The sequence below is a fragment of the Galendromus occidentalis genome, unplaced genomic scaffold (genome assembly GCF_000255335.2).
Source record: "Galendromus occidentalis unplaced genomic scaffold, Mocc_1.1 scf7180000077484, whole genome shotgun sequence".
Lineage (NCBI taxonomy): Eukaryota > Metazoa > Arthropoda > Arachnida > Mesostigmata > Phytoseiidae > Galendromus > Galendromus occidentalis.
In genome coordinates, this window is record NW_003805472.1 from 1,692,018 (window position 1) to 1,714,964 (window position 22,947).

At 51.4% G+C, this 22,947-nt stretch overlaps 3 protein-coding genes and 1 long non-coding RNA gene across 4 annotated transcripts; all 4 read left to right on the plus strand.

Moving 5' to 3' along the window:
• Window positions 1-3,729: 3,729 nt before the first annotated feature.
• LOC100902896 (uncharacterized) lies at window positions 3,730-4,656 on the plus strand. Its single transcript, XM_003745675.1, has 4 exons — window positions 3,730-3,899; window positions 4,015-4,079; window positions 4,173-4,307; window positions 4,495-4,656. The coding sequence occupies exons 1-4, from the start codon at window positions 3,767-3,769 to the stop codon at window positions 4,654-4,656; spliced, it is 495 nt and encodes a 164-aa protein (XP_003745723.1). The 5' UTR covers window positions 3,730-3,766.
• Window positions 4,657-5,124: 468 nt separating this feature from the next.
• LOC100908174 (uncharacterized) lies at window positions 5,125-7,742 on the plus strand. The gene is made up of 5 exons (XM_003745546.2): window positions 5,125-5,581; window positions 6,268-6,424; window positions 6,535-6,622; window positions 6,920-7,014; window positions 7,127-7,742. The coding sequence occupies exons 1-5, from the start codon at window positions 5,343-5,345 to the stop codon at window positions 7,436-7,438; spliced, it is 891 nt and encodes a 296-aa protein (XP_003745594.1). The 5' UTR covers window positions 5,125-5,342; the 3' UTR covers window positions 7,439-7,742.
• A 1,293-nt stretch (window positions 7,743-9,035) lies between these two features.
• On the plus strand, window positions 9,036-12,311 carry AspRS-m (aspartyl-tRNA synthetase, mitochondrial). The gene is made up of 10 exons (XM_029112131.1): window positions 9,036-9,172; window positions 9,311-9,435; window positions 9,571-9,645; window positions 9,766-9,923; window positions 10,172-10,277; window positions 10,391-10,546; window positions 10,755-11,136; window positions 11,262-11,427; window positions 11,543-11,797; window positions 11,900-12,311. The coding sequence occupies exons 1-10, from the start codon at window positions 9,076-9,078 to the stop codon at window positions 12,210-12,212; spliced, it is 1,833 nt and encodes a 610-aa protein (XP_028967964.1). The 5' UTR covers window positions 9,036-9,075; the 3' UTR covers window positions 12,213-12,311.
• Window positions 12,312-20,575: 8,264 nt separating this feature from the next.
• On the plus strand, window positions 20,576-21,276 carry LOC100908318 (uncharacterized). Its single transcript, XR_145572.1, has 2 exons — window positions 20,576-20,802; window positions 21,081-21,276. It is a non-coding gene; the product is annotated as an uncharacterized LOC100908318 (long non-coding RNA).
• Window positions 21,277-22,947: the final 1,671 nt, after the last annotated feature.

Consider the following 22,947-nt stretch of genomic DNA (forward strand, 5'->3'; position numbering starts at 1 on the left):
GCCTTAATGAATTCGAGATTGACGAACGAGGCGAACTCTGCTCCGAGCTCATTTGTATGAACGAGATTGCATTGATATCGTTGGATTTGGGGAGAGCCTCGACGGGGCGGTTCCAACTGGGGCAGGGGATGCGACTCGGCTCTTTTGAGGGACTGTTTCAACCTTGCTAATGAAGGATCGGGAGACGATGCGGTGCGAGACGAAACCTACCGACAATTCAGAGGCTGGCCACAGCAAACGACTCGCTTTAGCGTTTCCTTTTGTTCAGATGAGAGCTGAAATCCATGTCCCGATGAAGCTTTCAAAGCTCCTATTGGTGAGTTCAATCCGCCGCCCCTTTTCGAGGCATCCCGCAACGACGCACCGGGGCCCGGCGCCGCAGTCGAAGCATCAGATCTCCTGCTGACTCTCAGGAGTCAATGGGGTTCGGCAGCGGTTTATGACAGCGCGCGGCCCTAATTTCGATGGGGGCACCGGTGCCCCTTCGTCTGTCTCACGGCTCTGGTCACGTCGGTCGACATTCTGACCATAACCACTCGGCGCCGAACCAGACACCGCGGTGCAGAAGCCCAATGCGATGCGCGCCGTAAGATGGAATTGCGCTGATTCCAAAACCCGTCGGACTTCAAGAGAGATCGAATATATGGATTGCGTTTCAAACCGGCATGCCTGTAGAGCCTGAATGGAGGTCATGTTTCTCATGTTATTGAGAAACATGTTTTCAAGACAAGCATCTTTTTTTTGGTGTAGCAGCTCGCAAAGGGGTGACCCTATAATTCTCAAAAGATTATTCAAGTCTAATTGGAAATTCGACGTATGAATCGATGGTGAAACGTCGAAGCTAGGCATTCGCACGTGCAGTACGAAGTTTCCTAGGAGTATGTTCGTCATTCGCCAGGTTCAAGGATATGCGTTCAGAGACGCTTCCGGGAGCGAAATCCTTCGCTGGACTTATATGAGAGGTAGATGCAGTCTCGGAATTCTGCCTAGTAAACTCACCGAAATTCCAGGGCTTAGGTCCTCGACCGGAACCACTGGGAGTCGCGAGGTATCCCCGTCAGAAAACTGCACGCAGTATCTCAGGAAGAGTTCGGTACCCACAAACGCGTAGAGCAACGCCACCAGAGCGTAGATTCGCACATGCGAACAATGGCATTGTTGTTTCACAGGATCATTGATCGACATCGTGGTATCCCTTGCTGACGCGGTCTAGCGCACGACTAAGGCCCACAGTGTCCTCGGCACGTGTGCTCCGGGGGCTCTATTCGTACCTTCACCCTCCAAACGGGAAGGGATCTTGGAGAGGGCCGAGCAACGTACACTGCTCTGCCTGTCTACTTTCGCCAGTGAAGACACATGCACATCTACCCACTTTGATCTGTGGATCTCTGACTGAGCAAAGACTGAATGTGTAATCGATGAAGTGGGTAAGCCAACTCGGAAGAAAGTTTCGATGCGACGTCCGCCTTTCCCACACAAGTGTCTCTCTGGAATTCCCCGCTCACCGGAGGGCACCCAGGGAGCAAGATCGTGACACGATTTATTCTCGTTATATTTCAGTCAACCGTCATCTCCGATATCGATCCTCCCTCTAGTTTTCATCGAGCATACATTGTACAGATGTGTATTTCTCTGTCGCTCTATCGAGACATCGTAACTCGAGTACTTCTCGAAGCGTTAATCAGGAGAGTTCCTCGCCCAATCTCCTCAAGTGATATTCTCGTGAACGCTGAAGGAGTACAAGGGGTCGAGGTCAGGACAACGAAACATAAAAAACGAGGCGACGAGCGGTTTAAAGTAAAACCATTAGCATTTAGATGGAGTCCGCTTTAGTGGGGTGATCATACGGAGGCGAGCGCTAAAATGAGGCGTCTAGTAGACAGGCGTCGGATGCGAGTCCTCCGAGGAAAGGTTTCAAACACGGAGTAACGATGAACTTTCATGCGGTCTCCAGTTTTCAATTCCCATCATCCGATCTCCACATCCGGGGTAGCGCCGAAGCGATGAGGCTCAAATCGGGGTGCTTGATTGAGGTCCTAGATCCGCTCATGGGCATCGTGAGACAGAAAGTTATTTTATTTACTCGGAGCTCCCTCTCCGCGACAGGACCCAGAATTTACTCGAGAGGAGTGTTTTGGTTCCCCGGGAGTCCTGCGGGGTATTCGGTTAGCCTCTCGCACATCCGGCTCGAGTTCGACTCTCATCTACGGTCTCATGAACGTGCGCAAGCGAACGTGCATTCGCTCTGTTTGTTTTTTTACGAGTCAGTAGCTCAGCTGAAGTTAATGAACGCATGGTTTTTCTGGCCCCGGAGAGTTTCGAGACTGTCCTCCTGTGAAGAGTTCTCTGGCTGAGGCGGATCCTGACTACTCCGGTGGGAAGCATTTGATCCTCTATCTCGAGTGCGGCAGCAATCGATCGTCTCCCTGAACGAGGGAGCATACTTCACTCAATCCTCCCACGGACATTGATGTTCGTTCACTTTTTTCGTGTCTCCGAATTACTGGAATTCCCAGCGTGCTCTCAGCCTCCATCCCAGAATGAGAATAATCCTTGCGGTACTCTCCCTCGTATGCCTGAGCGGGTTTGCAGGAGGAGACTCAGAGAGACCAGACCAGAGTGCGCTCGAGGGATCCAGGGTTTTAGACCAGGGCATCCGCGGAAAACAACTCTCTCAGCCGGTTTCGGGAAACAGCCGCTCCTTCGATGGGGGAGAATCCGACAATAGTGTATCTATAGGGGATCGGCTTCTCGGGTTGAGAGGCGGCGAAAGCTCTTCCCGAACGTTTTACGGCACTCACCCTCAACGATTCGAGCAGCTCATCGATCTCCTCACCATTAAAGCTCGACTGAAAGAAAAAGCCGCAAATTGCAACTTCAGGGACATCTGTGACCACTGGAGCCTTTCGAAAATAGCGGCCAGACACAAAGACCACTTCAGGAAGCTATTGGAAATCTTCGCGACCCGGAAGGGCACGCTTGTCGGCGCGGTCGCTAACGGTTGGCTGAAGAAGAATTGCACAGAAATCTACGACAAATGCTCAAACTTTATACGACTCGAAACTTCTTTAGAAGCAGATGGAACTCAAGTCACCGACTCGTCCGTCGCACCGCCCAGTGATTCCCAAGAAATCCCGAAGAGAATCTTCACTGACGGCCGTGAGGGATAAGATACATCCGAGGTCAGATTTCCATTTTCGCCGAAAGTGTCCTCAGTCTCGCGTTCTTTACAGCCAGTTCGTTACAAAAATAAAAAGCCTCAGATAGAAGCTTGCTACCTGAGACTATCACTTGACACTCGACTTTTGTTTTCTTTCCTTCGGGAGGTATCCTTGAAGATATCGAGCGTTGTTTCGCAACGACGGCGGAGAGCATTCTGGTCTCTAAGGAATATAACCTTCTGTTCGAAATGATTTGGTAGGATTGTGTTCGAGTATGCGAGGGATAGCCACAGGAGGCCGTCGGTCCTCGTTCCTGACATCATTCTCGATCAGACCCTGATTGCTGACACAGGTGAAAACTCATCGGATCGCCGCTTCGGAGGGAATTCCTCGTTTGGAGAAGCTCGGCGATATAAGTAAGTGAGACCAGAAACGCGACGAGCCCAACTCCGCAGCCTTTCAACTATGTTTGAGCGGCTAAATTAGTGGGCCACGGTCGATTTCTCGTATGTAAACAGAGCATTACTCATAAATATGCCTCGCTCTGACCCTCCATCCTTGGTCAAGTGAGAGGTTTCCTCAGAGCTCGTAACAACAAGCCTGGAATGGCTCAACCGACGACTTCCAAGTTTGTCTTGATTCTGGAATCGTTGTATCTAAGTTCTCTCATCGGACATGCATTAGCACAGTCGCCATCGACTCCCTCGAGGACTTCTAAAGTGCCCATAAATCCTTGTGGTGAGCCGGGAGACACGAGTCCTCCGATATCGGTATTGATTCCTGTAGAGGAAAAGTTCTGTAGAAAAATTCTGTAAAGAAAAAAGTTCATCCCTTCGTCATGATTCATTCGCAGAATTCCAAGACCCCGACTACGCGTTCGGAATGACTGCTTGTGCTTGGAGAGAGCTTCCGCAATCGGTGAGGATATTTTGCGGTAGGGAATCGGTCATTATCGCGGTGTCCCCCGACTCCGCGAAGCCCCGGCTCTGACGATCACCAAGCGTTTTTCAGATGACGTCCCGTTTTAATAATCGCTTCAAGGAACTGGTCGGACTCGACGACGACGGAGTATTCAATTTGTTGTGTAAATCGATCGACTATCAAGGAGATGTTCTCGTTGAGGCTTTCGCTCGTGAATACGCAGAGGTATGTCCTATGATTCATCTATTCGCGGTGATTTCTTCATGAAGGCGTATCGATTGAATCGGACGCTCGCTCGCGACACAGCTGCTCTCCGAGACTGCCCAGCTCCAACCGAACTATCGAGAGCCCGAATACAGAAAGTTTGAAGTATTCATCAATACTAGTTCCCAAATCTCGTTTACTCTCGCAGGAGAAGGAGCAGAACTTGTTTCTGGAGACGGTCCTCAAGTGTCACGACGAAGTCCTGGCCAACGGGAACATTCAAGCCTCCGCACAGGTCAAGTCCGGCGGGAAAAAACCCCAATCAGCCTCCAGATCACCGACAAAGAGAAGGCCGACGACGGACAGCTAGCAGCAGTTCTCGGAAGAAAGCAAGCCTGTATGATAGCACGAGCTGCGTCCTCCTCCTCGCATTATCCGCCATGATTCCGGAACTCGAAGCGTAATCTTCCCAGCCGAGATCGATGTATAAATCTGGAATATTTCCCGAGGAATCGCGCCCTCTCTAATCGAGTTCGGGAATTTTTTACCTTCTCGATCTAGTCCTCATCCCCCAGAGCGAAACAATAGACTCTGCTCGGATTCCAATGCGATGAATCAGAGAAATCACTTATTCCGGCTAGCGATTCCTCCTCCACCCAGACTACTGCCGACTCTGTGAGGACCAGAGCGGTTGCCCACCCATGATGAATGAAGTTGGGCTCGTCTGACAAATCGATTTCGCCCTTGCCGCAACTTCTCCAAATGCGTCGCCGCGTGATGCAACAGCGCGATGACGTAGCATGCATGTCTCTCGCTGTCGTTTCAAACCGTCGGCGATGACACCCAGCTGACTGCGGTGGGTGGGACGAGCTTAAGACGAGCGGAAATCTCTGCCCGCACTCAGAACGACTCGTGAAGTCGCCAAACGAACTCTCCGCTTTGTGGTATTGATTGTTGCGCTTCCTGCTCGTTCCGAGCTTTTCCCAACCAGCTTTTGCGTTTCGCTGAGTGAGCTCCGCTTGATCGCGTAACAGCAGCAGCAGCAGCACCGACACCATGAGCCAGGTCAGAGTGGTAAAAGTGTTCTCTGAGACGAACTCGTCGACGTCAAATGCCGGCAGTCAACCCATGGCGGCGACGAGCGCTCCGATCCCTGGCGAGCGTACGGAGCGCAAGGAATACCACAGCTTCGCGGAATTACCGCCGGAGACGAAGAAGTACATCGACGAGTTGCTAGGGTCTGACGCTAGCACCAAGTTCGACAACATTTCGGTCGTGAGCGAGCAAACCACCAGGTTAGAAACCTCGAATCGCGCGGGAAAAAGTGTTCTCGACGCAGCGCCTTCTGAAAACTAATTTTTGAAAAAGGATCGAAACCAGCCTCATCGCAGGAGGTTTCTCCGCGCCGCTTACACATTTTCTCCTCTACCCCGGTATGACGGGATTTCATAAACATTTGGCTTGGTCAAGGCCACGGTCTGCCCACGTTTCGAGCTCGTAGAATCTCTCTCGCGCGAACACACACACAGTCTCTCACTCAGCGATTCAGGCACAGGAACTAACGAAATCATTGCCAAAGTAGAGCAGTAGTCGCAGCCGGAGAACGCGAGCTCTGCTTACCGTCCGTAGCAGGGTCGGTCACGGGCGCCGCAGAGACCTCTTCTCGAACTGAACGAAGCCGACAGGCTCACAGACAAGTTTCCCCGGCTGGCTTGCTGAGTGGCTGGCTGACTGACTGACCGACTGACTGAATGTCTGGGTAACGCGCAGAGTAACGTGTTGATTATCATCGCTGTAACCAGCTGAGCGATCAGTCTACAAAAAGTCTGCAAGCGTGAAGTGAACTGAGGACGACCCGATGCCTCATATCTTGATGCGCGATCCTACTCGTCTCCCGCTCCGGGCTTGAGTTTCGGTCGGATCGTCTCAGAGGAGCTGTGAGAACTTGAAGGAACAAATAGGGCGCCATGTACGATTCTAGGTACGCGCAGCCAGAAGTTCGGGTGGTGAACATCAGTCACAAGAAAGTCGTCGAAGAGAACCGTCAAATACCGGTGATGGACGAGCGAACGATGACAACGTCTCAGCAGACGTCAACCCACCAAACCCAGAGCGCTCCTCCGCCAAGTCAAGTTAAGGTTCGTGTGAGCTCAGGGGGGTGCGACTGTCATATGTCTAGAATTCATATCGAAGATGCTCCGATCCGAAGGAAGCGCGGTCCTCTATATTGAATCCATACCGGTTACAGGAAGAGACAAAAACGTTCACCAAAGATATGCTCGACCAGCTGCCGGAGGAGTGTAAGAAGTATGTCAACGACTTCATGCAAACTCAAGGTGAGCAAGTGAGTCATTCAGACGGTCAGTCTTGGTGAAACATTTCCGGCCGGGATGTGCGCCCATCTTCCCGATGAGGCATCGACAGCTTGTACATACCTCGCTGCCCAAGCGAGAGTATCCTGACGCCAAATATAGCACGGATACGCTTTCTTTAAAAAAATTCGAACTTTCGGTCCGTGACACGTCTTCCATCCGGAAATACGGGACTCCAAACATCAGATCCAGTCAAGTATTCCATGCATTGTGCACATAATTGAATAAAATAGGCTCTCGGGCCCCCGAATGTCTTTCCAGGCATGCAGAACAAAAACATTGAGCATGTGACGGTTCATACCACGAGAGAGAACACGACTTCGAGTGCCTATCAGAACGATATCCCCGATCTCCAGGTGAGAGCATTCCCTCCGTTGAGTTCTTTCCGCATCGAACGACATACCTCAGGAGTCGGCGAGCTTTGAACTTTGAGCTGGGCAAGAGTTTGTGACCGAAGGACGATTTCAGGTGAAGAACTGCCTCCAATCCCACGACAAAATCGTTGTTGAGATCGATGCGGCAGGTTTCCTCGCAGAAGACATCTCGATGAAAGTTTCCGGGAGAAATTTGATCATCGAGGGCCGGAAAGAGGGTCCAGACCCCCGGGATCCGACCACGACGCTCCGCAAGGAGCTTAAAAGAGACATTGTGATGCCGCCAGGCGTGGACGCTGCGCACATTACTTGCGTGCTGAACTCGATGACGGGTCGACTCACGGTCACGATTCCGGTCCCGGAACCCGATGGAGGAGAATACACCATACCGATCACAACTGTTTAAGACTGTCTCCAGAATGATTGGAGCCGATTATACGGTCTACCGTGTGGTGGTTCGTCAAATGCATTCAGACGGTCCAGATAGCCGTTTTATCATCTCGGTGGCTCGAGAGCGTCTAGTTTTCGCGTGAATACGGCGAGGTGGGAACCTCACGTGAGATATCGGAGCATCGAGTTCGAGATTTGACGAATCTCAAGCTCAATCAGAAGGCGCATAACCACATCTCTCAATCGTGTCGCTGGCGTTGCCTAACAGTTGGAAAAATGTTCCTGCTATTCTAGTAAACTCATCGAGATGCATACTCGCACCAGAACCGACTTTGTCCTCTTTCATTCTATCTTCCGTATCGCGACAAGAAGCTTCTGCATCCGCCGGGAGGGTCTCTGCGGGTCATCGATCCGATTTGACTCGAAGTTCATCGGATCAAGCTAATCGTAAGCAGGGGGCGGCTCTTTCCACGGAGCCTATTCCGGCATCGTACACAACGAAGTTGAAACAGAAATCGCGAAGCGCGACTCCCTTCCGTGCAACCGACTGGATCGGCTGGATTGCTCTCCAAATCATGAAGTTCCTCCACGCAGTTCTGCTAGCCGTGTCGCTTTCTCTCGAGTGCGCACTGAGTAGTCCTATCAGGAATGCGCAGAGAGCGGATGCTCGTGCATCGGAGAGCGGCATGAAGCCCGAGCAGTTCATAAAGTTGGGAGCGATAATCCTGGCCATGGTCTATATGATAATTGACCTGTTGATAAAGGTTCTCATTTACTCAATGCTGCAAGATTGTCGGCAAAGGAACCACAAACGACCCACGCATGCTTGATCTAAATCTAGTTTTTGGATGTTTCATTCCTGTGATCGTTCTCCACTGTGTAATATATTTCCGTCAATGAGAATAATGATTGAGTGGGATGATGTCTCGGAATATTCTCACGGCTCGAATTTGCTCATTCTACGCCTTGAATTACATCTGCGTTTGTCCGTCACTTGAAAAAGCCACAACAAGCTTCAGCCAACAACTTTCCCCGCATATACGGAGCTTTAGGTTCCCAAGAAAAATAATCGCTCCTCAGTAGGCAAGCATCGGAGCGGAAAATCGGCATCCACATTCATGAGATCTGTGATTTCGCTCCACCGAAGCGATTACCGAAAGCCTGGCGAAGACGAACATGCCCAAGATAGAGCGCGCCAGCGATCGGATTTGAGCTACCGAGCGTCAGGGAGCCGGGACTGCTCCGGTATCCATTGTCGATTGGTTTCCGCTTGCGCACCAATAATGCAGTCGAACGGAAGGAGCGCCCGGACCACTACGCTGACTCCGGAATGCGTTCATTTTATTTGATGACAACAGAGAACCGCGCGGAGGAGCTGCTCTTCCGTGCACCACAGGGAGCACCTGAACTTGAAAACCTCGGCATTATGCCTTGATCGCATGAGCACGCGGGATCTCTGAGCCCTCAGCAGCTCGACCGAGTTACCACGGAGTGTGTGGAATCTTGGTCCCGGACGAGACGATCGGGAACGCTCTCCGGCACGCGGGAAACAAACCACTGTCCACTATGAGTTACTCAGTGGGGATGCGCGCATCCCATCGAGCCCTGTCTACGATTTCGAATGCCGCTAAGAGGACTGCGGTGCTGCTCTCTATGAAACAAGCGAGAGCACCCCGTTGTCGATACATATCGGCCGCTAGCAAACTCACCTCAGATACTTTTCGAAGCCCGAACCAGAACAAGTTCTCAGGTCCGTATGGATCCGGATTCGCTCGAGGGACTCGAATCATTCTCCTGCCGACTCGGACGGAGGCTCTGGAACGTGATTATTTCAACGACCGATAATATCCAAATGTAGCGGGTGATGATCTCGTCTTCACCTTTACAGAGAGAACGCACGCATGTGATGAAGTGACTGTGGAGCATATCGGCGCCAGGGTCACTTTGTGTGGCTGGCTGCTTTATAAAAGGATGCAGTTCGCGCTCCTAAGAGACGGCTTCGGAGTCACCCAGGTAGGTCGATATTATATCTCAATGGAGAGGGAATCTGAGAGCTTCGTGGTAAGAGAATGCGAGACAAAAGACCGACGGAGCACTTTGGCATTGCATGGGGAAATGGTCTCCTCATGGGTCACTTCATATTCGTAGGTTGTCCTCAATGAATCGCTCTACCGAGTCATCGAAAACGCACCTACCGAGAGCATACTGCGCGTCGAGGGCATCGTACGTATCGAACACTCGAAGGCTCAACGCCTGATTCCGATATTGTGGATTGGTTGATCCTTCAAAGATGATATAGAACTATCTCTAGCTCTTATTCGGGGGACTCTTCGCACGAGACAGGTTGTGAGACGTCCGGACGGGCAGGCCCGCGAGGATTTACCAACCGGTCAAGTAGAAGTTGTGGCAGACGAGATCACGGTTTTGAACCTCTGCAAGGATGTCCCTTTCCAACCCAGGGAGTACCAGAAGAAAACTGAAGCTGTGCGCTTGAAGTACCGGTCAGTACGCACTGTATGCAACGGGTGTTCTTTATTTCATGGGGCAGGTCTTGTATTCCATTCCCTCCCTTCAAGTTCGCGCCGGGCATTGCGAGTCCCATAGAGTCTATGCTTAAGCGCCGCGGCGCTCCATGGCGCTCAAGCATTGAGTCTATGGCGCCGCGTGCCGCGACCTGGATACGGCGCAAAGCGCTATACATGTCTCACGAAGGCTCGACAAACCTGAATGCGGATATTGCCCCATCCAGGTACATCGACTTACGACACGAGGAAATGCAACGGAACTTGAGACTGCGTTCCAAAATGACGAACACATTCCGTCGTCATCTCATCGAGAACTACGGCTTCTGTGAGGTTCGGAAGGACGCAAGCGCTTTCTGAAAGATCCCAATGCGGATGAAAAAGCGAGTATTTTGTATGCCGAGAACTCATCGGAATTTCGACGAATCGCCTTTTACATCGACTAGGTGGAAACGCCGACACTCTTTCGACGCACACCGGGAGGAGCTAAGGAGTTCCCGGTAGCCTGCCATTCTCATCCGCACGAGTTCTACTCCTTGACTCAGAGTCCGCAACAGTTCAAACAATTGTTGATGATAGGGAGCATCGATCGCTATTTCCAGGTAATATCCAATTGAGCGCTCTAGGCCGACGGAAGAATCGCTCGAATTGAATAAAGTCTGTAGTACCCCGGTTCGCGGCTGGTACTCGACTTCGATCCTTGCGAGCTAGCGGAACTCGCATGAATTTTAGTTCTGGCTCGCTGAATCGCGAGAGAACTGGTCATCGGACCTTCCCTTCGAGGGTGTTTCGAGACGAATGATTTTACAGATCGCTAGATGCTACCGTGATGAAGGAGCGAGACCCGATCGCCAGCCGGAATTCACTCAAGTTGATATCGAAATGTCATTCGTAACCATGGAGAATCTTATGAATCTCCTCGAGGAGCTGATGAGGGCAGTGTGGCCGAGCAGCCTACAGGAGTTCCCGAGAATCTCTTACCACGAATCAATGGAACTGTACGGGACAGATAAACCCGATCTTCGATACGACCTCTTCATCGAAGACGCACGGAATCTTCTGAACGCAGTCGCGGAGAACTTGCCGGAAGGTCATTGCATCAAGGCTCTCAGACTCCCGGGAGGCGTCGAGCTCGTCAAAAGCAGACATCTCAAGGATTGGCGTAAAGCGGCCAAACAACTCGGTATCAATGGTACGGATTCCGCAATTCTCTCGTATTATGGAAAAGGAAATTCCTCATCCGATCATCTCAATATTGAACAGACTTCGCGAATATCAGGAATATTGCTGCAAATTCATGAGTACTCATCCCGAAAGGTGTTTCCGAAGTGATAAAACGTGGAGACGGAAGCGTGAAGTCTCCGATCGCTAGTCTGATAGACAACGACCAATTTCTGGAGAATTCGATGACCATCATAGCGTGGGGGCCGCAGAAAGCTGTTTTGAGAGCTCTAGGGAAAGTCAGGTCGGATTTCGCACAGCTGTCCGGACTGCTCGAAGGAAAAGACAAAGGTCAGACTTTAGGACGAGTGCACGGCGCAGCTCGCGGTCGAGGCTCGAAATAGTTTCTGCCTCAAGTCATAGTTCGAATGTACGAGATTGCGATTGAGTATTATTTCCTCTTTCAACCCAGATTTCAAGTTCGCCTGGATCACTGATTTTCCGCTATTCTCGAGCGATGAAAACGGTAAGCTGGAGTCTGAGCATCACCCATTCACCGCACCTCACGATGATTACGTCGAATTCCTCGATAGCGATCCTCTGAGGGTCAAGAGCCAGCATTTTGATCTCATTCTCAACGGCTGGGAAATCGGTGGAGGCTCCATCCGCATTCACTCGTCCGCTCTCCAGAGGTAAGCTGACTTTTGGAGAACACGAAGAATTCCTTCACCGTGGGTCAAAGTTTCCAAATCCGTTCCCAAAATCTCGATAATCTGGGAGGTCCAATCTTTCAGGAAAATCCTCGCTGACGTTCTCGGACAAGACTGTTCGGAGCTTGAGCACCTCCTGAAAGCTCTAGATAGCGGCGCACCACCTCACGGGGGCTTCGCATTCGGGCTTGATCGTCTCATCGCGATTCTATGTGAAGCACCGTCGATACGGGATGTGATCGCGTTCCCGAAAAGCCACGATGGTCGAGATTCGATGGCCAACGCTCCGGTAGCTCTGACGCAGGAGGATCTCGAATATTTTCATCTGGGAGGGCTCAAGTCGCCAGAGGGTCGGGATCCGTCTGGGCACAGCTCAAGCGGAAACCTTGCGTCCTAATCTTTGTTCATGCAATCCTTAATAGGCCTTAATAGAACGTCAATTGAATGAGCACTGAACCTCGTTCGCTTGCCGCTCATTCGCGTCGTCATGCTGTTCCGCCCGCTGTCCGATACCCGGCATTCCGGAGTCAATGGTCTCTCGATGATCCCGACGCGACGACGAGATCGCAAAAACGCTACCTCGAGCTTCTATCGAATATCCTGAAATCTACATACCGATCGTTCCAATTGAGAAGGCATATCGCAGAGGGCTTTTTCCTGACCAGCGTGAAAGCTGAGATTCAAAGCGAAAAGACGGAGCGGAAGATCGAATATACTGAACATTTATTCGAAAATGAAAGGAAATTCATGAGAATGGAGCTTTTTCCGGAAATGGAACAGGAATCAACAAGCGGGGAATTATTCCATTCTGTCGGGATTGTCAAATGAGTCCGCCCTGGGGTTACAATCGACTCAGGCGCTCATGGCCGCTTTGGAATCACGGAGCGAAGGATTGCTCGAAAAACTTTATCCCTTCCCTGGGGAACAGTGCGCGCGATCTGGAGTGGTCCTAAAACCTCCACGAGAACTTTATCGGCCTCCCAGGAACGGGTTGGATCATCCGCCGTTGTACTGAGACCTAGCGCTGGAAGCCACGGCTGTGGTGGCAAGAACTGCGTCTATGAGGTTCGTTGAGGGTATTCATAGAATGAAGGGAACCCGACAGGACGGTGTAACAGCAAGGAGCCCCTCGATTTCCGTATCATCAAGGAGAGGCTTACGCTCTGCGAAAGAAAATCATTGAAGGGATTACGAGCATGAGAATAATAATGATCGATAGGCGCCGAATGCGCGTCAGCCGCGTGGTATTCATCCGAGAGGGGGAACAACTGTTCTTGATTATCCTGCTCACATATAATGTCCGCGGCTGACCCGTGATCAGAGGAAACTCCTCCGACATCCGTCAATTTTGTCTCCGGGCATGTCCACAATAGTTTAAGATATCCCGGAGATCTCCGAACTCCCAACTTAAGCATCCTCGAACCGCATCGATGTTCATCTTCATGACGCGCCGGAAGGATTTGTGTGTTTTTTTGTTTGCCTCATCAGCGACAGCGCAGGGATTTGCAGCCAGCTGATGCGATATTCCTCCAGCGACCACCGGGCTACGATTCGTGTTAGAATCGTCACTGACTGTATAAGGTGTAGGACAGGGTCAGATATACGGATCGGAAGAGATTGCATGCTGCCCAGATTGGCGGATCGCTAGCTGGCGTGTACACGAATTTGCAAAACATCATGATGCGCAACTCCGTCACGCGATTTGTACTCATCGATTGTCTTCCATCCGGGTCTTCTCCTCAAAAGATCATTCTCAAAGAACGACGAGTAGGATCGCCCCACTGACTATAATTGAACTCTGGACAATTTTCTTCTCAACTGGCATGCTTGTCGATTCGGACAAGAGGATGGTGTGCTCTCTATCTACAGAACCTAGTGTTATGCTCGCTGTGTATTTCTCTATCCACCGAAGGCTTCTTCCTATCGAACTCTAGGGATGGCGATTCGCAAGCCACATTCATTGCCCGAATCGAGTTCGAACTCGTAGGGGAAACGATCCGTCTGGGGCATCCTCTCGTCTCCGAGATTTCCCAAGGCTCACTCAGCTTCTCGAGGTCAGACATCCCCGGTAGGAGGCTCGGGAGATCGCCAGGAACGGGCTTCGACCGTGATTCCATCCGATAGGGGCAACGTCGGGGAGCTTCTTGGCTCATCATCAGCCCGCAGAAGATTTCCGCCCTGCCGCGGGAGCTGTAACCCTAGGTGAGTGATTAAACCATCTACAGGGATCGTTAAACTCTATCGGAATTCGCCTCGCATGGCGCGTCGAAGAAAGTGTCGCATACCGGTTGGCTTACCGTGGGAATTTCAGCCTCAATGCCTCGCGGAGAGCAGCATTGCTTCCCAGTGTGAATCTCCGTGCCACCCGAAGAATGTCTAATCGAAGAGCGCACGTGAGAATTCTCTCTCGAATTTCCCCCTTATCGTCGATATCACATTCCCGCGCTCGCTCTGCTATCTTGAGGAATCGGTCAGAGCCGCGCTGGTTGAATCTCGGAGTGGGTCCCGTTAGCTCGATCTGGTCGGAAAAATCATGGTTAGCACCTCGGTCGCTCCCGTCGTGTGGTAAGCTGCTTCCATTCGAGAATGAGATTCTGAACTCACACGTCAGAGCCCTCGGCGGGACTAACTTCGGAAACCTCGTCTAGCACGTTGAGTTCAATGTTCCCGGTCTGGGGGGAGCACGGTTTGAAAAGAATTCATCAATTCCAGCATCCCCATTTGAATAATTCCCCTCGCTCTATGTGCTTATGGAAATGTGACATTCATAATCATTCACCTGAGATTCGAGGCTGTCATTGTGTCGAGCGTCCGGGAACAGGAACACCGTGTTCCGTCGAGACGAATAATACGAACTGGATGTAGTGGGAATACTCTCGCTGGAAACACGGAACGATTCTCGATTTATTCCGAGTGCTCTATCTGCATCATCGGCTCGAACGCGGGAATTCATATCCAAAAAGCCTCGGGTCTCTAATGGTTCTCGATCGTGTATTTGGAGTGGATCGTGTGCTTTCCGATGAAAAATTCACCTGTATATCGAGAAGGGTGAACTAGTGGACAGGCGATGTCTATCCGAAGATATTGAGGAATTGTACCCGCTCTCAATCGACATGAGGCCTGGCGAGATCGTGGTCGTCGGTGTCGAGCACATCGGACCGCCCGCGTACAGCAAGGAATGCAATGTTCGGCGGGAGAAGCGCTCGGCACGGCGCTCGCTCGTGACTGAAGCCGATTGCGGGATCTGCGGGTCTGCCTGCGCCGATGTCCGTGAATGAGCGACCTGAGCCTCGACTTCGTCCAAAGCGCTTTTCAGGGTCAGATAACTCAGGCGGGCCGCCATGAATTCCACAGATTGCGGGAGCTGACATCGGTCGCAAGAGAAACCCTCCGTCTGGGTATGGATACTGATTTCGACAGAAGGTTGCGTTTTGACTTTCTGCCGAACGTAATTTTGAATTGCCGGCTCGTAGATCGACGTCAGGGACTGGGTTCCGCGGAGACGGCGGTTGCCGGGCCCTTTCTTAGGTCGCTCGTCTCCTTCCTTCTTGAGCTGTGCAATCTCTTGCTGGTGGGAAAATTCGAGGTAACAGAATTTCAGAGGTCAAATGTGACGGAACGCCAAAATCCCATGTATGCGCCCACGGCCAGTACGTCCGGAAAACCTAGGTTCCGATCTAGATGGGCTTACCCTGCAATCCTCGAGTTTCAGAAGAAGGATCTCAGCTTTATTGTCGGAAACCTCCTTAAAACGCTGGGTGTCTTTAAGCAAGTCCGTCAGATCTCGATTCTGACATTCGGCAAGAGCTTGCACCACGCGCAACACGCGAAGCAAGCGAATGAAGACTAAAAATTGCAGATAGCGGCTCTTGTGAGTTCTCGGAAGGCAAATTGTGTAGTAGACGTCGAGTCCGGAAACCGCCACGACGAGAACGATATCGGCTATCTGGAAGAGTTTTCGCTTGCGTGAAACGGAATATCACCTGCTCGGATTCCCGGCTCTATTTATTGCTCGGATATCCTCTCCAACTGCGCACGTGATACATTCAGCGGACCGAAGCTGATGAGATATAGGGATTGAGGCGTACGCCAGGATTCGAGGCAGGGTCTCTCTCCGTCGGACTGTGAGCTCACCTCGAAAACATCGAAGTCGAAGCGGCCGACTCCGGTCAGAAGTTTGACGAGAATTTCAATGAAGAATAAAAGTTGGATGCCTAGCACGAGGCCCCCGCAAATCAGCCGCGGACGTTCGGGATCCGCGTTGTTCAGAAATGATGGTCGGAATTCGCTGCAGTTCCGCCACATGGCCAAAGGATTCCCCGGCGAGTATTCTGTGCGAAACCGAAGGGAGTCCGAAAAATTACTCCCCGCCAGCGATGGTGAAGAACTTTCAAAATCGCTATTTTGACAAGTCACAACTCACCCTTGATCCTCATCATTTCTGTGTCGATGAAAGTGACGATGATCACACTGAAACCTTGGATGCAAACTAGTAGAACAACGATGGCGTTGAACCACCAGCCGTAGAGGACTTCCCATATTCTCTCGGCGAACCTGCAAGGGGACCGTCGGTGACTGCGATAATTTTCCCCTTCTGAAACATGTCATGTATTCAGCTTGAGCGCGAAGATCCTGGGATGAGAACTGTCGTGATCTGTTCATTGTATGCATCGGTTCATTCATGGTATGGACGACTTCTGGAACGACGAGTCGTACCGGATCTTCTATGATAGCCGCTTCCTGGATCAGATAATCTCATCTACTTGGGAACTTTCAAGGGGAGTATTAGGCGAGCTGAGTTTCGCAGCAGATGTTCTCGCAATGCGGCGTCCCGTGCGATTGTTGGGTTCCGTCACGCACACAGCTGCTACGATCATAGCCACTTAAGAATGCTTCGGAGTATTCCATCAGACCTCTCGAGCATCCAGCTGTACGAAACCGTGAACTTCTCGCTTTGTTCTTGTGGATGGCATTCAGAAACATTGACGGACTACTTTTTCACCGATGCGGAGGTCGGACAACCTACCGACGTCCCGACTCAGTGGGATGAGCCAATCTGAATGGGAACGCGAGTTTGCGGAACCACTTGTTCTCGAGGGGAACTTTGCGCTGCACGAATGCTTGCTCGTCGGCCCCCGAGAACTTTTCGGAGATGCATTGGGTTTACTCTTGGATATTCTTACTCGACGAATCCCACTCTTGTGTGGTAGTTACGTCTACCAGATGCTCCAAATCGATTATTCAGGAGCGGTCGTTCGAGTCTTGCACGCTCGCAATTCCATGTTTTTTTTGACAGGAGTGGATTTGAATGGAATCTCCGACGGAGTCATCAGACTTGGCAATAGAAACCATGCAATGGATGGGAGCAGGGATGTCTCGGATTGAACGAATCGCACAGCATCGAATCAGCCAGGATTCGGGCTGCGATTTCGTCCGCAGATTCACACTAGTCCGCATCCGCTTCACGGGGCGCGCCTTCCAGGAGGTTCAGCGCGCGAAAAAACATTAGAGCGAAGTTGGGCATCCAACAATAGAGTTGATGGCTGTTGAGAATGCTCTTCGCTCGTAGTGCGAACGCAGCTGTCCTTCACTAGAACTTACGGTTTCGTCGATCGTGGATGAGGAAGAACGAGGTAACTGTTGCCTGCGGGTCCAGGCAACCACCTGTTCGACGCAGTCGGGAACAGGGTTACCGATTCGTGGAAGCTCGCTGGATATCAACACCGGGGTTCTGCAAGAGACTGTGGCACTCGGCGTTGTTGCTCTCACACGATCCTCTGTCGGCATCCACGAGTCTGATCGCAGCTACTCCACGATAGACGCATGCGGTACAACTTGACGTCGTCCCTGTCTGAAAACCCAGGCTTTCGTCTCGATGCTTGATACCCTCACCCTCCGATTGCCGTCTCCTGTACCCCACCTATGCATCGGCCCTCCTTTGATAAGCGCATTTCCCTTTCGGTATCTGGGAGATTCGCCCCAATTGCGTTGAGTCGACGGCTCGCCATGCTTCGTTGATTTCAGTTTGTCAACGATTGTAGTCCGACAATTATCGTGCGGAGGGCAACAGCAGGGGAGGATCAGAATCAGTCTTCTGCAAAAAACGATTGGAAACGCTCGCGCATGCGCTCGCAAGCTCTCGGAACTTGCGCAGTGGAGAGGGTGAGCGATCGGGATGAACTTGAATATTTCCTTACCGAGCATTCTCGGAACTAATCACCCGAACTCGATTCTTCGTAAAGCTTCCACGGAGAGTCAGGGATTCCGTGATGCCATTATCATTATTCGGAGCCTCGCCTATATTCAGCATCTGGATGCCACCCTCTACGATACCCTTCACGCATGGCTCTAGGCAACTTCTTTTGACGTGAAAACGTCTTTAATTTCATCGACCATACAGATCGAGGGTACTTCGTCCTTTGCGTCACAAATGTTGTAACTTTTCTCTGCCTTAGATCTCGGAGACCTGGGAACGTAGAACTTTGTAGCTGGTTTCATGAGAACGCGAATTTACGGCATAAACTACCATTCTATTATGGTATCAAATCACGACTTCTGAGATCTTTTCCGGAGGCGTTTCATGCACGCCTCTGGGAGGCCTCCAATGTGACATGAATGAAGGTTGTGTGAGATGTCTGAAGCTTATTCTGATTCGAAATCACTGTTTGATTTCGAGGGGGTTTTCAGTCTTCTAGGTCGCGTTGTATTTGCGACTCAGGGGGTTACAGGAAGGACATATTCATGCGAAACATGAGACATTTCGCAATGGGGGTCGATTTGTTTCCCTCTCTCCTTTGGTCAGCATTACTATCGTTTTCCCTCCGAGCTGTCGCCATGCCACGAGAATCTCTGGTCGATGGAAGATGGAAGTTCACCTCTCTGCAGCGGAGCAGTGCGAGGAGGTGAAATTCGAACAGATTGCGCGAATCATCTTGAAATTCGTGAGAAGAGTTGAGCTCGAGATGACTGGGAATAATAGGGAATCATGAGTGGTGTCAATTAAACGCTAGATTCCGAACATCTAGATTCTAGATCAAAATTCCAAGATTGAGTGTTTGGTCGGGACATAAACCTTGTGCTACTCAAGAGTTCTTCGTTATTACGGGAGGACTCCGTCGAGTTCAATACATTCATCGTCATCGGCATTGATCACTTGAGATTGTGAATCTTCCATGATGCGGCCAAAAACCGCCAGTAGAAGGCAGAACATACGGCGAGCGGAAGCTTCAGCGAGCAGGGCAGTGAAAAGAGAGAGAACTTCTGCTGAGAGATCAGCTGAATATCGGAAGCGTCGCCGAGAGACTTCATCGGTCGTGTCTTGTGGTACTGGAGCTCACGATGCCCGCAGGGAGGTAAACGAATCAAATGACATTTCAACATCGATCGACGAGCCAAGTCGAGACGATTCTTATGACGGTGAAGTTGAGCTGACACGATGTTTCACATACACTCAATTATGGGAACGTGCCACTATTCAGTTCCGTCGCATGTTTCCGATGATGAATTCGGACACAAATGCGATGTTTGCAATCGCATCTGGTTTGTGCGGGATCTGAAGCCGATCACCTCTCAGATGGTAGATTATTTGGCACCATATTTCCCGGACGAAGATGCCGTCAGTTTCAGACTCTGCCACAATTGCTACAAAATTTGTAGGAATGAGAAAACACCCGATCTCAGTAGAATCAATGGATATACATACCCACCGAAGCCCACAGACTTGCCCAAATTAGATCCTGTGTGCGAGAGAATAATGTCACCGCGACTTCCATATGTTATAAGGAAAGTTGAACCCGTCTACTTGAGTCAAGGCGGACCCCAAAGCCAGAACGGAATCTCAATTCAACCTTTACCCATTTTTATCTTGATTGGAAATGAATCATTTCAAGTTCAAAACATTATTCAGTCGTTATAAGCAGAACAACACCGGATGAATATCACGTTTTCACGCCAAACGTTAGTGTCGAAGATACTACCTGCCACGGTTTTTTTTGTCCCTTAGACTGAGCTCTTCCTGAGGTTGAAACGCTGAGCACCAGGCCGTGACTCGGGAGAATCTGCCGTGCGCTCTCCGAGCATGACTTGTAATCGAGTATACCACATCAGGATTTCGATGTCCGCTGAGGAGTGTTAACAGAATCGCTTACACCCGGTATTTCGTCTGTCGGGTATGTTCAAGCAAGAGCAACTCACAACCTGTTGCGCCAAGAAAGGCGCATGATGCACGTGGTCGAGACGGGAAATCTCTCGAGGGTTCGGCGAACGGAGGCGTAGCTTCCTCTCGGAGCGCTGTCCGGGATTCCGGACTGTCTCAGAAAGCGGCAGCTTTCGGCTCCCGCAATTTCACTCGCGAATAAAAGAATACCCTCGAGCGGAGGGCGTCGGAACCGCCGAATCAGGCGGACGGCCGTGCTAGCTGGGGAGGCGTTCTGCGAAGCCCGTCCGGCCGGGTGGAAGCTCATTGAGTTTCATTCCACGGCAGTCAACGCCTCCACCAACGTATGGGCTCGAGCCTGCTCGACAATGCTCTCGATCCTGCGCAAGGAGTTCAAACGCTGACTTCCATCCATTGAGTTACGAACTCAGCTCATCTCAGTACTTCGAGGGCAATAATTCTGCCAACTGTGCGCATATATACCGGGAATCATACGCCAAGAACAGCGTTATGGGTCCATCTATGGGCTTCAGATAAGTTGAGGAGGAAGCGTGGGACGCTCAGGTTTGTGGATGCGTCGGCGTTGACGCGACGTGAACATCACGAGAGTAGGCGTGTTTTGAATAACAAGCTCGGTACGGAAGTAACGAAGCCCGACACCCGATGCGCTTCAGATTTTGCACTGTGAGATTCCGGAAAAATGGCCCGACCTTCAATCACCGCTTTTCTCGTTAACGAACACTTGCAGAAGGTCATGGGGACGCACGACGTTTTTTGCGATCATCTAGATCTGCTCAGCGGCGCTGTGAGCCTTGTCCACGATGAGCTCAAGGTGATTCCTTCCGGCTTCGTTCGGTCCTGTCTGTCTGGCTTCTCTTCTGTGCTGTCGCTTGTTGACACGAGCAGGATAAGATCCGAATCCTCGCGAGTTCCTTTCAGCCATACTGCGTCACTCATTGTATCGTGAGCTCCATGTTTCCAACGCGGAGATTGTGCCAGAAACTTCCGCTGCTCGTGGAGGTCGCTTAGGTAGTCGCGCGCTCAGCATATGCGATTAAGCTCACGATCGGTTCTCGGTGCTGATGGAGAACTTCCCCCAAACCCTTGCAGCTCATCGAGGAGTCGCTTCGGGAATTCCGGACCCTGCTCGGGGGCTTCGAGGAAGGAGCACACGAGCAATCGTCTCCTCCAGGTACCGATGGCTGATCCGGTTGCTCGTCGTTTGGCACGAAAGGCGCTACCCAGGCTGAACCAGGGTTTATAAGGAAGGAGCTCTTTTAAAAAATAAATCTGCGAATATGAGAAATCTTCACCTGAGTTTTTTCTCCCTCATTGAAATGCAGGACCGCGATCGGAAGCGCGGTTGAAGTTCTCCGATCGTCACTCGACCCTCAGTGCCAAAGATCGAGATATGGGGAAGGTTCAAAGACATTGTGGGGAGCGTTTCAGATCAACCCCTAGTTCTCAACCCTTTGCGCTCTGTCTGATCCCTGCGCAGACCGCGGAAGCCCAACGGGGGAATCGGCTTTCCGATGATCGCCTCGTGTCCCTCCTTCCTGCCGACTACAGAGTGAATATCGGACTCTAACAGCGAGTAAATCCTTGCTTTCATTCATTCTGATCCTCCCAGCCGTGGCAGTGTTGCCCACTTCAGCTAAACATTCGGGAGCGTTCCGTCTCCGAGCTCCGATCATTTTTCCGCAGCTCTATAAATTGCTCCTATTCGTTTCTCCTGATTGCGCACATTGGGTGCGATTGACGCGGGGCGGGTGCCTCGCCCCCTGGACATCCCTCAGGTCCTCCCCCGCTCCGGCTTGGTGTCCGGTCTCGAGGCTTCCGGTAGGCGGAGTAGTTGAGAGAAATCGGAGAATGAGCCAAGGGTCGGGGAAAGAATGCTGCGAGAGCCGACTCTTTGGTGGGTGCGGCGAACATCCATAGATCGGCGCTCAAGTAGAAAGCATGCGACTTACATCAAGATCGGTTCAGTGAAGCGTTTCTCCGTGAGGACTCCTGAAGACTTCCAAGGCGACGTGACGAGCTTCACATCCTAGCTTCTCATGGATTACGAGGTGAGAAATATCCGGGGTAAAAATGCTGGGTACCGGATCCTCTCCTGGATGCGCCTCCAAAATTCGAAGAGACGGGGTCTGAACCCTCAGGCGTAGGCGCCCCCTCCTTCCAAGTCCGCCAACGATACCCCGGCTAGGATATCGGTCGGAGGGAATCTGGAGACTCTGCCTCGTAGTATGCCCCCTCCGAAGCGGGACCCTCTGGTCGCCTCCCAAGTATCCACGACCGCGCATCCATAAGGCTCACTTCCAGAGCCTTATCCACCTTCGCGACATCGAGAGGGGAGAGCTCATCATCTGCAGGTGGTTCGAGGCGAAGACAGTGGGACTCAACCAGAAGCGCTGGGCAGATACTCTGCCCCAGGAAGTACGGCCTCTCGTTCACGAGACTTCCACGTGATATTTACGGGGTCGAGTAAGCCTTGCGAAGGAACTTCCTGCTCGTAATTGAAGGCCTATGAGGAACGGCATGAAGTCGCATCCAATAAGCGTGGCCCTCGTGAACGACGTCGGGTATTCCGGAGCCTCCAGTTGACTCCGTGTCCCGCGAAATTCTCTGTCATGCATCGGGTCCGAAAAGTTCGGCGACATATTCATCTGATTTAACGCGCCACGATTCTCGCCTGAAGTCCCTCCTCCAAGCCCTCAGCTCCAAGCTAATTTTATACAAGTAGCGTTCTGCTGTGACTTCCATGGACATATGTAGTCTCCGCTTTCCGTCTGTGCTCTGAGAATCAAGAGAACCGCCTCGACTCCGTTTCTCGATAAGGTGTTCAGATCGCTCGAAGAATTTTCTGAGAGGCAGTCTTCTGTTGAGAGTTGCCGGTACGTTGAGCCTAGCAGACTACAAGAATTTCGTATTCGAGTAATCCGAGAGTGTTGGGTGATGATATAAGCTCAGCTCGAAT